This window comes from Tachypleus tridentatus, chromosome 13 (genome assembly GCF_004210375.1).
Source record: "Tachypleus tridentatus isolate NWPU-2018 chromosome 13, ASM421037v1, whole genome shotgun sequence".
NCBI lineage: Eukaryota > Metazoa > Arthropoda > Merostomata > Xiphosura > Limulidae > Tachypleus > Tachypleus tridentatus.
The window spans coordinates 19,980,686-19,996,586 of record NC_134837.1 but is presented as its reverse complement, the minus strand read 5'-3'; the positions used below and the strand labels follow the sequence as shown (position 1 = coordinate 19,996,586).

General features: G+C 30.7%; 1 protein-coding gene across 1 annotated transcript; it reads left to right on the top strand.

The window, feature by feature from the left end:
- The first annotated feature begins 1,766 nt into the window (after positions 1-1,766).
- Positions 1,767-15,151, top strand: LOC143237187 (uncharacterized). Its single transcript, XM_076476166.1, has 3 exons — positions 1,767-2,130; positions 5,890-6,071; positions 7,292-15,151. The coding sequence occupies exons 1-3, from the start codon at positions 1,934-1,936 to the stop codon at positions 7,468-7,470; spliced, it is 558 nt and encodes a 185-aa protein (XP_076332281.1). The 5' UTR covers positions 1,767-1,933; the 3' UTR covers positions 7,471-15,151.
- Positions 15,152-15,901: the final 750 nt, after the last annotated feature.

The following is a 15,901-nucleotide window of genomic DNA, read 5'->3' as shown; positions in this document are numbered from 1 at the left end:
CGTGAAGGCGTTATAATGTTACTGTTAATTCCACTATTCATTGGCAAAAGAGTATCCCAAGAGTTGGTGGTAAGTGGTGATATTTAGCTGCCTTCACTCTGGTATTTAACTGTTAAATCAAGGACAGTTAACGCAAATAACCCTTGTATAGCTTTTCGTTAAGTTAAAAAAAACAAAGAATAATGGTATTCGTTAATCTTCAGTGTAAACTGAACTACTCATGACACAATTCAATATCCATAAAAAAAAACTTACAGTTTTGAAATGAATTAACCCGAATTATTTAGCTAGGATGTGTTTGAGCCACCGTTTAAATTTCATTCCTATGTATACTGCTTAGTACGACTACTAATTCTATAAAAACTAAACAAGTTTGAGGTCAGATCATTTTTCAATGTTTCTTTATTATTACTATTAGTCTACACTCACCTAAACGTAAGGAAAGTTTATACTGTATGAACATTTTTAAATAATATCATACTGTTTAAAATCTACTGTTACCATTAGTTTTCCATTTCAAATATTCACAGTTAACATTAGCTTTCTGACAAACATACCCATGTGAAGGTGGACAGACATTTGATATTGAATATTCAATATCGATCTGGCACAATATTCACAGAGGAAATACAACAAACTCACCAAAAGTCAAAGTGTCACCTCTCAAAGTGCACATCCTGCGTGTCATACCACCTCATATATACTGGCGCTGTATATATACCCCTGCCATAGCGCTATACGCCCCTGTGAACCTAGTGTGGCGCGCCACTCTGTTTATTAGCAACACCCCCTCCAAACTTGCTACACCACATACCAAAACTTAAATTTCATCTGTTAAAATACAAGTCTTGAGTGCTGTGTCACCTTACATTCCGTGTCGCTGAATACCCTTCCCATAGCTCTATATAGCCCAAATACAACTAGGGTGACACGTGAATCGATTTCATACCACAATTCTTACAAATTCCCTATTTCAAAACTCAACAAAAGCCAGAGTTTCACTTCTAACAGGGCCCGGCATGGCCAAGCGCGTTAAAGTGTGCGACTCGTAATCTGAGGGACGCGGGTTCGCATCCCCGTCGCGCCAAACATGCTCGCCCTCTCAGCCGTGTGGGCGTTATAATGTGACGGTCAATCCCACTATTCGTTGGTAAAATAGTAGCCCAAGAGTTGGTGGTGGGTGGTGATGACTAGCTGCCTTCCCTCTAGTCTTACACTGTTAAATTAGGGACGGCTAGCACAGATAGCCCTCGAGTAGCTTTGTGCGAAATTCCAAAACAAACAAACAAAAGTTATATTTTTTATGTTAATATTGTACCAACTCGATATTCCACATCGAATACCTGTCTTAACTTCACAAGCAGGGGCGGATTTAAGCCTTATTGCCTAGTCAGCTAAAACAAAATGGGGCCCAGGACTCTATGCATACCAATATTATACATCAAGCGAAAACAAATAGGGTGCCGGTAAACTTTAACTGACCGTTGAGTCCGCCTTTGTTCACACGAGTATCAAATACCACGATCACTGGCGTCACATATAGTAGTAATGGTATGATAGTGAATGACGAAATGAATAGTATTTATGAATTAAAAGAAGTACACAAACAAAAGTACCCTCACGTAAGGGACTAAATAATTCTAATTTTTTATAATAACAAACGCAATAGTATCAAACACCTAAAATATTTTGTTTAAGACATGCAATTTAATAGTAGAATATGGATAACCGGATAGAATTCGGACAGCTGTCTCGCTTTTGTTACACGCATGCGCTTGTTTACTACCCGAATGAGATTTCGCATCATACAGAAGTGCTGGATTAAGTTCGAGTTAATTAATGTTGAATAGATCTGTTTGGTCTATCTTCAGAAAATCATAAGTTGTTGGCTAGTTTGTTTAGTGAATGTTTTGTTTATATCAATATCTTAAGAATGTTAAGACAGTTTTCCAGAGTTGCAAAGAAGAGGGTTTATTTATCTCTGTTTTTAATTCTCTTGTTCTTCTTGTGTACCAGACCAACATCTCGACATGAAACGACTCATGTTGTTTTTGTAACTGGAAAGTCTCCACGATTAGTGTGGGACTTTGTTGCTGATCTCAATCATCTACGACTGACAAATCCTGGTTTGTAAGTTAACACCGATATAGCCTTTGACTAATTGAGATGATGTATTACTCGTAATTATTATGTTGTGTTATAAGTCTAAAGTTATACATTATAATGTCTTTAAACAGGAATTAATTAATCCCATTGATTAGTACCTTAAATTCATCATTTTTTGGATAAATAATTTTTAGCTGTATTAAGGATTTTGAGGTATTCTAGAATGTCTTGGATGAAGTAGTAAGCTGGACAAATATTTGGAAAATTACCTCTTAATTTAATAAGGTGTTGCTGTCACAGTGTCAGTAAGTGCAGGGTAATGCATTTGCATTATTATTTCAACTACACATTTAATAGAAGACACATGATTGTGTGTTGTCAGAAGTGTGCAGTTTAATTGTTTTATCATAACATCCATGGTTAAAAGTCAAATCTTCAAAAGCAATATTTTTAATAATGTTCTATGATGCCCTAAAAGTCTTCATGCTTAATTAAAGTTATTTTGAAGTAGTACTGGAACATTAAACTTCAATTAATAAAACATCTTTGATAAATTTCTAGTTTGTGACAGTCCTTGTTGATGTAACATTTCTGAGCCTACAAGCAACTATGTTTACATTAAATATGCTATGTAAAAATATCATAACTATAATTTTAATTTGTATATAACACTGAATTTATTACTTCAGTAAAATGGTGGGTGTGTTCTCTTTCTTTTTACTCGAGAACTCCATGCTATTTAAAAATTAGTTATTCAAGTGATCTCAAATTATCTTATACATAATACAAATATCAATTATATATGTACTGTTGGTATGTGCCCTTTGATGTCTGTAACATTTCACTGCTTGTCTCTTTTGATGTCATTAGATTTTACTGAAGTTAAATTTTTTTTCCATTAATTATGATTGTTGTTGAAGCATATACTGATGGGGTACGTTTTTAACATGTTTAGCAAAGTTTTATGGTACATAATTTTAAGATAATCGAACATGATTTTGGTAGACATATAACCTTTGAACTGGTAATGTAGCAGGCCTAGGTAATCAACCATATATTTATGTATAATGTTTAATGTTAAATGGGTGAAGATGGTCTTTTATAGTTTTGTGAATATTAAATTTTAATCAACAAGTTTTTGGTGCAACATTTTCCCACCCACAGATTTAATTGTGTGTACATTGAACATAATGCATACAAATATCATTATTATAGGTATATATCATGATTATAATGAGTTGTACTGATTGATCTAAAACCACAGTTGATTAATCATGACTACAGTGATCAAGGAACTAGAATATAAGTAACTAGTGGCCAACAAATCATAAGTAATGTGTAAAACATGTTTCATATTGTACTTAGTCACAGTTGTAGTATACACGGTATTCTTACATTAACAATATTTTGAGTTTAAAAAAACAAACCAAACAAATATGCTAATCTGTTACCAGAAATGAGAAGTTTATAAATTATTGTATGAAGTATTTATTTATGCAAACACTGCAAAGATACTACATAAATCTTATACCAAAATATAATATTCTGTGTAATTCTATAAAAATTATATATCTCCATAAAACTTTGCTATTCTAATCCCCAACACTGTCTTAAATATGTAAATAATCTATCAAGTTTCTGAAACAAGAAAATAATGATTTGTTCTTGTTAGATCAGCTGGAGATCATGGACTAGCCCATTCACAGCTGTCATTCAATTTGTTGACACAAATAAATCAGCTCTGTAGTTAAAAAATACTGTTATTACTGCAAGAAAACTAGACAGGTATTTGGGAAATTATGTAAAATAATATAATTTTGAAAATTTCAATTTTAACTAAAAATGTAGAAGTAATAAACCGTGATGACAAGAAAACCCATTTGTAGAGAAAAATATTTATGTAAAAATGTAGAAAACATAAAATATATCTTTGTATTGATATGCTGCTATATAGAGATCTGTATTTAATTTTTTTTTTAGACTGGACATAATAATTATAGTTAAGGAGCTAGGTAGCCTAATTGTTTATAACAGTGCACAAAATATGTGGATTAAAAATTGTACATTTCAGAAAAAAATATTCTTTTATGGTCATGTAGCCCTTCAAAGATTAGATAGAAAGCTTTATGATCAGTGTTTTAATGGTGCTGACTTTGTTTTTGTTAGTTGGATTGGTGTGTCTTTTTGTGGGTATAGTTTTATCTTCTTTTTTTTTAATTACTGGCTTAAGTTTTTTTAATTTTAAATGTTTTTAGTTCCATTTTTCAAATGTTTTATGAAAAACAGTAGACAGCTAAAGATGGTATTGAATTTACTTCATTTATAAAGACTTAAAATTTGATGATAAAGTTTTATGATAGTTTTAAAGTAGTCTTTATATACAAATAATCTACTTAATGAAGTGACACTGTTGATAAAAGTAAATTGAAGACAAACTACACCTTTCACAAGTTACTTGTTTGCTATCATTCAGTTAATTTTTATTCTCACTGGTGAACTTTCTGACTAGATTTATGGTGTTGCTATTGGGTCCAGATTAGCCACTAGTTAGGATAATTTTTTCAATGTACAAATGAAAAGATTGGCATAGAGAAGTGTCCAGGGGAATAGAAATCATCTACTTTATGGTGTTGCTATTGGGTCGAGATTAGCCACTAGTTAGGATAATTTTTTCAATATAAAAATGAAAAGATTGGCATAGAGAAGTGTCCAGGGGAATAGAAATCATCTACTTTATGGTGTTGCTATTGGGTCGAGATTAGCCACTAGTTAGGATAATTTTTTCAATATAAAAATGAAAAGATTGGCTTAGAGAAGTGTCCAGGGGAATAGAAATCATCTACTTTACCTGAGGTGTGTTGATATTACTTTCATAGTGTTTAACAAGACATGTCATGTTAACATATGTTTCATTACCTTAGCCAACACACTGAATATATTAAATTCACAGCAGTAAAGAAAGTGAATCCAAGTTACCATTTTAAATACTAAGATTAGAAACAAAGTTAAATGATCTGAAGAAGTTTATCTATCACAGAAATACTTTTGCCAGTTTGTTTTAATTTTGAAAGGCTTATTACAAAACAGCTTTAAAAATAACCTAATGTACATTCTAACCCAGTTGTGCAGTAATGTTTTGAACTACCAAAATGAACTGATGAAAATAAGAATGGTGTTACAGAAGAATAGCTTTTTATTGAAAGTTGTGAACAGTGTACAAAGGAAGTATATTGATAAAGATGACACCACCATTGCTGCCATTAATAAATTGCAGTGTTCTCTGCTGATCCTCATTCTACTATATCTGGTCAGACACACATGTATATTAAGGAAATATATGTACGTTGATATAATGATTATTTTCAAACCACAGCTAAGAGTTTAGATTTTTTTTTTTAGCATTAAAGATAGAATTATTGCTCTAAAATGATAACATCTATATGTATAATTATCCTATGTAAATTAAGTTGTGTGTCCAACAGTTAGAAAACAGCAGAAGAAATGAAGTCCCTTGTTCATCTACATGCTTAAGAATATGGAATGTTTGTATGCAACCAATACTTTCACTAATATAATGGGACTTAGCTCAAATAAGGAAATACTATATATCAAGGAGTCTATATCAGACTACTTCAGTTAAACATGAACATAAATCAGTGTATTTCACCATTATAACTAAAAAGGTGAGCTGCTATTGTCAGATTTTTATCTTTATGTATATGTAGTTAGTAAAGAAAACAATGTATGCTAATAAATTCTAACCTGTGTTTCTTTACATATTAGGAAAAACATAGAAATTGTTGCTGATGTTGGAATCTATCCTGAGTGGCACTACAGTGCTATTCTGACAGAAGTTCTTCCCACTGTGGGAGAAATAAAACTGCATACTGATTTCCAAATCAAACCTGCTGGCAGAGATTTTCTCATTGTGACATATTATTATTCGTGCAAATTTTTTATGTGTGGTAAGTTGTATGGCAAGAAAATTAGTACAGTAATGACCCAGTGTTTAAGGTTTCTGACATTAAAACCTACTTTAAAGTATGCTTGCACTTTCGGCTGTAAGGCAGTTATGATGTGATAAGCAATACCACCACTTGTTGATAAAGAGTAGAACATGAATTGGTAGTAGGTACTGCTGGCCTCAAAAGTAGGGAAGATAGCAGATAAACATGGTAGCTTTGCCATAAATAAAACATACAAACACCAACTGAATATTAGTGCAAGTTACAGTGTGATAAATGAAACATAACAGTAATATTTTGTAACAATATTGTTACTTAAAATAAAGCTTAATATTTTAACCATTTGGATGTTTAATTTGTTAACATTATGAACATTTTTAAATGAAAATTAATTCTAATAAAACTTACCAAAAATAGACTTAAAGCTTGACTTTTTATGATGGAAAACAAGAAAATCATAATTAGTTTGTATAAATTATGTTAGATTGCAGGTTTGTTTCAACATTCCTTTGAATTATTCTGTTGTACATTTCAAATTGAAGCATGTGAAATGGCATTTGAAATCTGTTTTTTGTCTATCACAGGTTGCTGTCCTAATATACCAGAATTTGTCAACTGAATTGTATATTGTACTTAATATGTATATTCAAATTGCTATTTGAACTGAAGTACGTAACAATGTTACAGTTAAATGACATTTTACACAATACTCTTAATTAGTCACATGCACTAATTTGAAAGAACATTATGAATTAACTGTTAGCATTCAGTTTTCCTTAAATAGTTTCTGACCTCATAGTATTCATAACTGTTTGCATTTTTGTAGAAGTCGTACATCTTTCATTTCTCGATATTTACCAAGCCCAGTTATTGACAAACATAGCTCTAAGCTAGTGGATGTATATTAAGCTAAACCTATGGATAAACTAATAGAGGTTTCTGTAATAATTGTATTTTAGACAGGTTTAATTGTAAATCAACATAAGTTTGTATGTAAGTCAAGCATTAACTGGTTTATAGATAAACTGTTGTATGAGTCTTTTGCAAGCATCCTTTAGATAGATTTAACTATAAATTAAAGATGATATGAAAGAACAATCCATTCTAATCATTTAAGTTTTAGATTTTTGTAGATTAATTCACAACATTATGATGTAGCAAAGTGAACTGTAATCTAATGGTTTATTCTCATGTTTTTGTGTTTTCATTTTCCTTAACAGTTTATGTGAACAGTTCTTTGACTTTCAAGACAGCAGATAAACAAGGAACAACTGTCACAGAGGTGCTTGTTGTACGTATGCCTTTCCTATTAAACTGTTGCCTTGGTATAAGAGCAGTGGAGGAATACCATAAGACATGGTTGGAAAACATTAAACGCCATCAAGAAGCCATGGGATAGATGAGAAACCAAAAATATTGAAAGTGATATATACAAGTGCCAAAATTTTAGCTTCAAATATACATCAATTACAATTTTTTAGTGATGTGTTTTGGTTTTGTTATATATATTTTATACCTTAGCTTTAATAAGTGATTTTTAACAGATAGTAGCATAAAAAGTTTATAGTTTTCTTTACTGTTATGATACTAATTGTTTTATAAAGGCTAAAGTGTCAAATCTTAGTACATTTTCCAATAATAGAAAATTGTAAATAGAAAGTACCCTTATATCTTAAACTAAAATAAATTAACTCCTATTATGACTGTTTTTTCTACTTTAATCTAGCTGGGCTTGCAAGTTCTGATTATACATTTGTGGCTGTTCATGATGTGTAAGGATCTTTTATTGTAGTATATCACTTAAAGTGGTATTTTTTATTGTAGTATATCACTTAAAGTGGTATTTTGTATTGTAGTATATCACTTAAAGTGTAAGATTCATGATTATACTGAGAAGAGGAAGAGTAACTGGAGAATGTGCCTTATGTCTGGATATCTATCCTGGTCACAGCTAGGGTGGATGTATATTTCCTGAGTTTATTCTTTTGGAGGATTTTTATGAACAAAATTGTGTAACACACTCCCATTTAAAATTGAGATAAAAGAAAAAGAGTGCTGTGAAACAATTGTTTATTCTGATTTTAGATAAAACAAATTATGACATGTTAATTATCAGTGTTATTAGTATTTAATATATAACAAAGAAACCAAATAAAACATGAAATAAGTATGATGTCACTGGATTTCAAAAGGTTACAATCTCACTCTCAAAATTACAGATTATGTGGTACTTTTTTCAATTAGTGTTGATGATAAAAAGATTTGTAGTTATTTTCCAGAACTTCAGAATGTTTTTAAAACCTTGAAATATTAAATTGAGCTAAAACTTTTCTGGGGGGAGAAAATTAAAGAAAGAAAATTTCATGTTTGGGAAAATGTTTTTTTGTAGCTGCTAATTTATGAAATTGAAAGCTTTAGATGTATCTGAATTATATTTGACAAATTGAAATATGGTGTAACCATTTACTTTAAAATTACAAATAAAACTCAAATATGTAACAAGTTTTGTGTATAGCCTTTAAGCTGTACACTAAGTAATAATAATTAAAACTTAATATTTTCCAGTTTTCTTGCATTGAACAATTTACACAGAGTCTTTCTTTTTAAAGAACTTATTGAAATTCATCAAAAGCATCATGGTCAGATCAATTTTTCCATTGAAGAGGTTTTGCATATTTCATTGTCACATCTATTGGCATTTTGTAAATATTTTTCTCCTCTGTATCATTACCTTCATGATTTATGAGTGCTTTGACATTTACATTGTGTCAGTTCTGCTTCAGGAACAAGTAATTTTATTTATAATTTCTATCCAAATGTTGTCATCAGAGAGCTCCCAACTATAACTATTGGGACTGGGCAGATAAAGGTTCTATTGAGTAGCATTAAGATAAATGAAAGTTTGATTGTTACCTTATTTAGTATGATTTAAGAATACCTCATTTGTAATTAAAATTGTATCACTTGAGAGTGTTTTCTTTTGTTTGGCACACAGTTTATATTCGTTTTTTTTGGGGGGGACACGGGTGCACTTTTTTTACCAGTGTACATCAAAGATGTGATATTTTTGCATACTTCCATTAATTCTTAAGTGATGTTACAGAGTTTTTCCTGGAATCACAATAACTTTCTGCTAGATTTGGATGAATTACAACAGCATTTAGCCATCTTTGTTTTCCAGTATCACTGAATGATCTGGTTGAGCCACAATTTGCTATAAATTCATTCATTTACAATATCACACTCAAAATTTTCCTGATGGTACTGTTGTTATCAAGCTTGGAAATGAATTTTTTTTTTTGTTATCTCATTTCAGATCCAGCTTTTATGTGGTCAGACTAGGTCTCTTATAACTTCAGATCTTTAAAACTGTCAGCAAGATACATCTGTTGGTTATTTTTAAGAAAGAACTTTCCCTTGCCCAGATATTCATCAAAACATAGTATTATGATCCCACTATATTTTCTGTATGTATTAGTAAGAACAAGTTTTACTTGATCCAGAACTCATCAGACTGGCTAGGACACAATAAATATAGTATCATTATAACACCATTTATATAAACCATATCTTAAAACAGTAGTTTTCATGTGAATGCCTTATCCAAGCTGGAATTTCCCATGGCTTTTGTTGATTGATCTACATCCATATAATTCCACACTCCAGTTAACAGGCTAGAGCTCTGGTGAATGACCCATGTGCAGTTGAAAAGACTTTCAACTTGCTGCTTTCCTCCTGAGAAGCTTAATTCAAGTTTACAAACTCAGATCCTGGTATTGCAAGCTACTCCTTTCTTATGTGATTATCTTGTCATGGTCTATAAACTCCCAACTCAGTCATGATGTTCTTGATCCCACTTTCCTCTTCGACATTTCTGACATCTCCCATAGGATTCCTGAGTCATCCATTTAAAAAAATCATCTATTTATTTTTGTCACTTTATTATCAGCATCTTCATCATACATCAGAAATATCCAGGATTGTCCAAGTGTGCCAAACATTTTCTGAAATAATTTTAACATTGTGAACCTTTGTTGAAATTCTTGGCAGGGATGGTAACCAATGTTCCTTTTTTTACTGTTTGCTTTCAGGGTCAAGGTTGCATGGAATACTGATCAATACTGAGATGTTTTATGATTTTTTTTACCCTCAGAAACTACTTTGAACGTTTTCAGAGGCATCATCTGACTAAAGTAATGTATAATATATTGCTTTTTCTTTAATACATTGAACTTTACAATAGAAAATTCACTTTTTTGCAAGAGATGCAGTGGCCTTTTCTGCTTACCTTCAATACTGGGATAGTGAAGTGGCCTTATAGGTATATTTGATGAGTGAATGACCTTTTTTGACTTGACAAAAGTGTCACCATTCTCTTGGTGCAAAATCCTATTTACGTTTAATATTGGAGCTGGGTGATTAGTAATAATTACAAATCATTTAACTGACAGGCTCTTTAATCAATTATATTTGATAAATCAATCAATACAATTCCCCTGTACTAATGTGGGAAAAAGGATTTCTGCTATTTTCATAACTTTTCAACTACTGTATTATTCTAACATGAACATAATTATTGTTATAAAAATTATTGTATCAACTTTTGTTTCATTTGCATATTGAACAAAAGGCATTGATGAATGAATCTTGTGGACCATGTGATGATTTTCTTCCAGTTTTTTAGTACAATCATGTGTTCAGCCACATGTTCAAATCATTCTAAAGTATAAATGAAAAAAAAACAATGATGGATAAATATAAAAGAACTGGTAACTTAGAATACCAAAACTTTGTAGGATGTTGCTAATGAATGTTCCAAGGATGGCTGAGTAAAAGTAAGTTTTTATATAATGCTTAAAAAGATAATTTTACATTTACCTCCAAAATATAGCACTTGCAATTTAAGCATAAAGTTACAGTTTTGTACAATTTCACATTTTATACAGTATCTCAATTTGCAATGATTCATACAGGAATGCCAGTTCCATTTTGGATGACAAGTGTGAAGTTGTTTTTTTTTTATTAATAATGGTATGATCTATGTTAGATTGCAGTATATTAAAACATTCACCTCACCCACTTTTAGCATTTTCCTTGCAGAGCATAATTCACATTAAGTGGTTTATGTGCATGATTTAATGTTAATTTTTTAGCATTTTCATTATTAAAAGTGTCCAGTTGTTATTGTAAGTTAATGGGAATTGAATTGTTCAAAATTTGTCAGTGAAAATATTCAATTTAAATTTTAAGCTCATTAAGGTAGGTTAATCATTAAGCTATTTCTTAGGAAGGTTATATATAATTTTATATAACCTACCTTAACATAATTTTTTTTTAAATTATTTTCTTTATTGTAAATGTGAAATTATTTTCTAAGGTAGTTGAATTGTGCAAAGACTATATGAAAGTTTTCAATTTCAGTTTATTAAACCAATCAAACATTTTTCTTGAAAGGTTGTATGTAAGGCTTAATGTTATTTTTTGTTTTACTTACTGAAAATGTCCTTTTTTTATGTATTAAGACTTGAATTGTCCAAACTTGAAAGTTAAAGTATTGTACTTAAGTTCATTAAACCATATTGAGCATTTTCTACAATAAATAACTTATTGTCTCATAAAGATTAAATAGGATTGGAAAGAGCAAGAATCAGACTTATTTAACAGCAAATATAAGTTTGAAGTTGGATTTTTTTTTTAGTTTTCATAAATGTTTCATTCAATTTCTTTTGTTAATAAAGTGTGAAAGTGTTTGTGTTCAGTTATATCTGTCTGAAAGCAACAGAATTTTCTTCAAGGAGAAGACATTGGGTAACTTGAGATAAGGTAAGTTTATACAATTTAGAGACACTGTTTGAATGGGTAATAAAGAAAATTTAATTAAATATGACACAGTAACAAATGTAGAATGCTTGGAGAAAGTTGTATTGTCAACAATTACAAGTAGGAGAATTACTGATGTAGGAATATATATGACTGGAGAATACTGGAGACATAATAAATGGATTGTATTGATGTTTCATGCTTTGATTAAAATATGTTATTACCCCACATATACTGTTGTTTTACTTAATTGCAATGTTTCTTTATAAACATGTTTTTCTTTATATTTTTGGCACTTAAAACAGTCATCAAACATAAAGGTTTAAATAAGCTTGCTGTTTGAGGGAGTACAGTAGATAATTGAAAAATATTCTGAGTACTCTAATTTTTATTAAATTATTTTTATATTTATTTTAATCAAACAATATGCGTAAATAAATATAATAACTGGTAACTTAATTATTTCTAATTGCCACTGTGATATGTCTTAAATTAAAACATTGTTACCCTTATCAGTGACATGTTCTCATTACTCAATTTACAAAATATTAGTGTTGTAAGTGCTGCATATTTTAAAAACAAACATAATAATGACCATGTGGTGTTACTTAGTTGTCACTAGCAGTTTACTTGCCAAATAAAAAATGTGTGCAATGTCTTTAAAAACATTTCTGGCAAAATATATATTTTTGTAAAAATACATAAATACCAACCATCAGAAGAGGCTTATCACATGAAACCAACGTAACCTAAAAATTTCTTGAAAAGAACCCAAACAGGAAGATGAATGCCATATTAGAATAGTTGAAAAGTTATTAAAATAGAAGACACCCTTTTTTCCCTACTTGTACAGTGGGAGGGGGGTACAGTAGGGGATTGTATTAATCAATTACTGAGCCTGTCAGTTGATTTGTAACTAATACTAATCATCCAATTTCAATACTGAGTGTTGTAAATAGGGTTTTTCACCAAGAAAATGATAACACATTAGCCCAGTCATAGAATATCGTTATCAGATATACCTTTGAGTCTACTTCAATGTTCAAATATTGAAAGTAGAAAAAAAAATAAAAGGCCACTTCAAAAAATGTATCTTGTATTGTAGAAATACTCTTCAGCTGAAAATATTAAAGAAAAGGCAAAAGATTATATATTTTATTAAGATGATACTTCTGAAAATGAGCAGTGAAGGGTTCGATTAAATCTAGCATTTTAAGGATTGGTGAACTTCATAACATGTTCTTTAACTTCAGCAATAACAGAGTTGCTGTCTCCTGGCATTGCATCTATTACAGCTACACCTGCCATGTACATCTGTGCCTCAGCAGTTGCACCCTTTAGGTCTTCTCTCCTCTCAAAGTACCTCTTCAACAGATCGGTGTAGTAGACCTTAGTCTTTCCATTCACTTCCATCTTATAGTTCATTCCATTGTTCACTTCCTGTACTTCTAAAGGTCCTTTACACTGAAGGTTACATTTGTTGTTATCCAAAAGTTACACAACCAAGACCTCTCTGACCTCGAAACCTCAATCCCCAGCATTCTTGTTACAGAAGTGCTCCTGACTGCCTTTGATATGTTTAGCTTCCCTAGTAGAACTGAATTGATAGATTTGGTACAGTACTCCTTTTTGGTTGTCTATTTAGTAAGTTTCGTTTTCCTTTGTCTTGAGATTAATTTTTCCTCAAGCATTGTCTCAAAATTTCTGCTTTAAAGGGCCTTTTGTTTGTATTTCTTTCAGTTCTTGTGGACCTGTAGAGAAGCACTAATCACTTCAAACAATTTTTAGATTATTTAAATTTCGAACACCCTAACATTAATTTTACTAGTGAAACTCAAAAAAATGGTAAATTGCCTTTTCTTGATATCCAACTCAACAGATGAGATAATCAATCTTATTTCCAGCCTTCTCATTAGAGTATATAACATCTGTTCTAACTACCTCCCTCTTCACGTTGAAATCGCCACCTTACAAAACATTTTGATAAGTAATGGCTCCCTGCTAGTACAGCAGTAAGTCTATGGATTTATAATGTTAAAATCAGGGGTTTGATTCCCTCCTGTGGGCTCAGCAGATAGCCCGATGTGGCTTTGCTATTAGAAAATACACACAATAAATAATGGCTATCCCATGCATTTTATTCAAGCTCTAACATGCATGTTCCCTTCTCACAAATTTGACCCCCTCCCCCCCAAAAAAAAAACACCATTTATAAATACCCATTAAAATTGATCATTCCTTTTTTTGGGGGGAAGCAAATTTTAAGAATAATTAAAACATTTTATTCACAAGTTCAAGTACAACTGATATTCAAATCACTATTCAAAGTACAAAATCTATTCCAATCTAAAGACTTATTACCTATTCACGTGTTCCAGGATCATATGTAATATACATGGTAATGCCACTTACGCTGGCAAAACTATACACCAGTTACACCTATGAGGCCATGAACATAGAGAATATCAAGAAAAGCTACTGACAATCTAATCCGTCAAAGTCCACAAATTGCACACATGGTGAAGACATTAACCACGTGTCTTGATCACAAATTTCGTCTCATTTAGATCGTCAGCTACTAAATTTTCAATTTAAGAAAGTCTTGTCTGTTTTAAATGAACTCTCAAATTTAAATAATAACACAACTTCACTACAAATAAGTCTGTTCTAAATGCTTGTATAATATTGTTGCATTATACTATTTTCTGTTTGTTTGATTGTCTCTTAATTGAATTCATACTTTTATTTTTAAGTTAATTACGTTTATTGAATGTTTAAACTTCATAAAATATCTGTACCTTATAGTTTACCACGTTCAATATAGTTTGCTGAAGATGGAACGAGTATATTCCAAAATGTTCAAAAATAAAATGTTTGTTACCAAACATATATATCAAATGTTCCTTACTCATACCATTGTCTTGTTGATCATTAAATTTTGATTCATGTTGAACAAATCTATTGCTATTGTTAAATCTGTTTTTATAAAATAGTGTGTATGTGTGTGAATGTAAATTGCTTACATGTATACAAACACAACTGATTATATGGACATGTACAAGATCTTTGTAAGTTGTGGTTTTGCATTTTATTATAAGTTTCTAATATTGTTATTTTATAAAATTATTTTATATTTTCTGTATTACACAATAACTGAGCCAACTTTATGTAAAATCTTTATGTACAAATTATTGACATAACTTTGTAGGAGTAATAAAATGATATGTAATTTCTTTTTTTCAAGTTGTAAATTGTAGTAACTTTCATGAAGAATGCTTGATTCATAAATTAGATTTTCACATGTAAAAAGAAGTTATGATATTGTGATTATAGCTTATAAAGTAAACCACAGAATAAAAAGCACTGGAATATTCAAAATAATGTACATTGATACCAGATTAGTTATATTCAATAGCACTGAAGACGGGGCAGCACTTAGTAATAAATATATTTCTGTTTAGAAAGAATAACAATAGCTTTTTTACTGGTTCATTGTTTCAACACCATCTTGAGTAGGAGAGTTGAAGTACTTTTTTATGCATGTATATATTGCATAATCACGTATTAACAAATGCATACTTGTTGTAAATGTTCTCACAGACTGATAAAATTAGCAGTGGTTTGAAATTTGTTACGTTATACATCATTTTGAGTGATTACAATAAATGTTACCAGTATGTGTATAACAGCACCCCAAAAGTTGCTATTTTTGTTCTATCATATTGTGTCAGGAGTCCTCAATAATAATCATGAAATCCATTAACAATGGATGACTTTAAACTACTAGAAAAGCTCTCCTTAGCTGGAGAAGTAACAGATTGGAAGTAAACAGGCATTTGGACTCTATATGGAGACCCATAAATCAAACAAAAAGTGACATGTTATGGGATGCCAGAGCATAGATAATTTGAATCATTTTATCTAAGAAGAAATTCAGTAAAGAATTTCACAGTGACCTTTTTAAACATGACAAAATTATGATGATGAGAGCATTTATAACATGTTTCTCT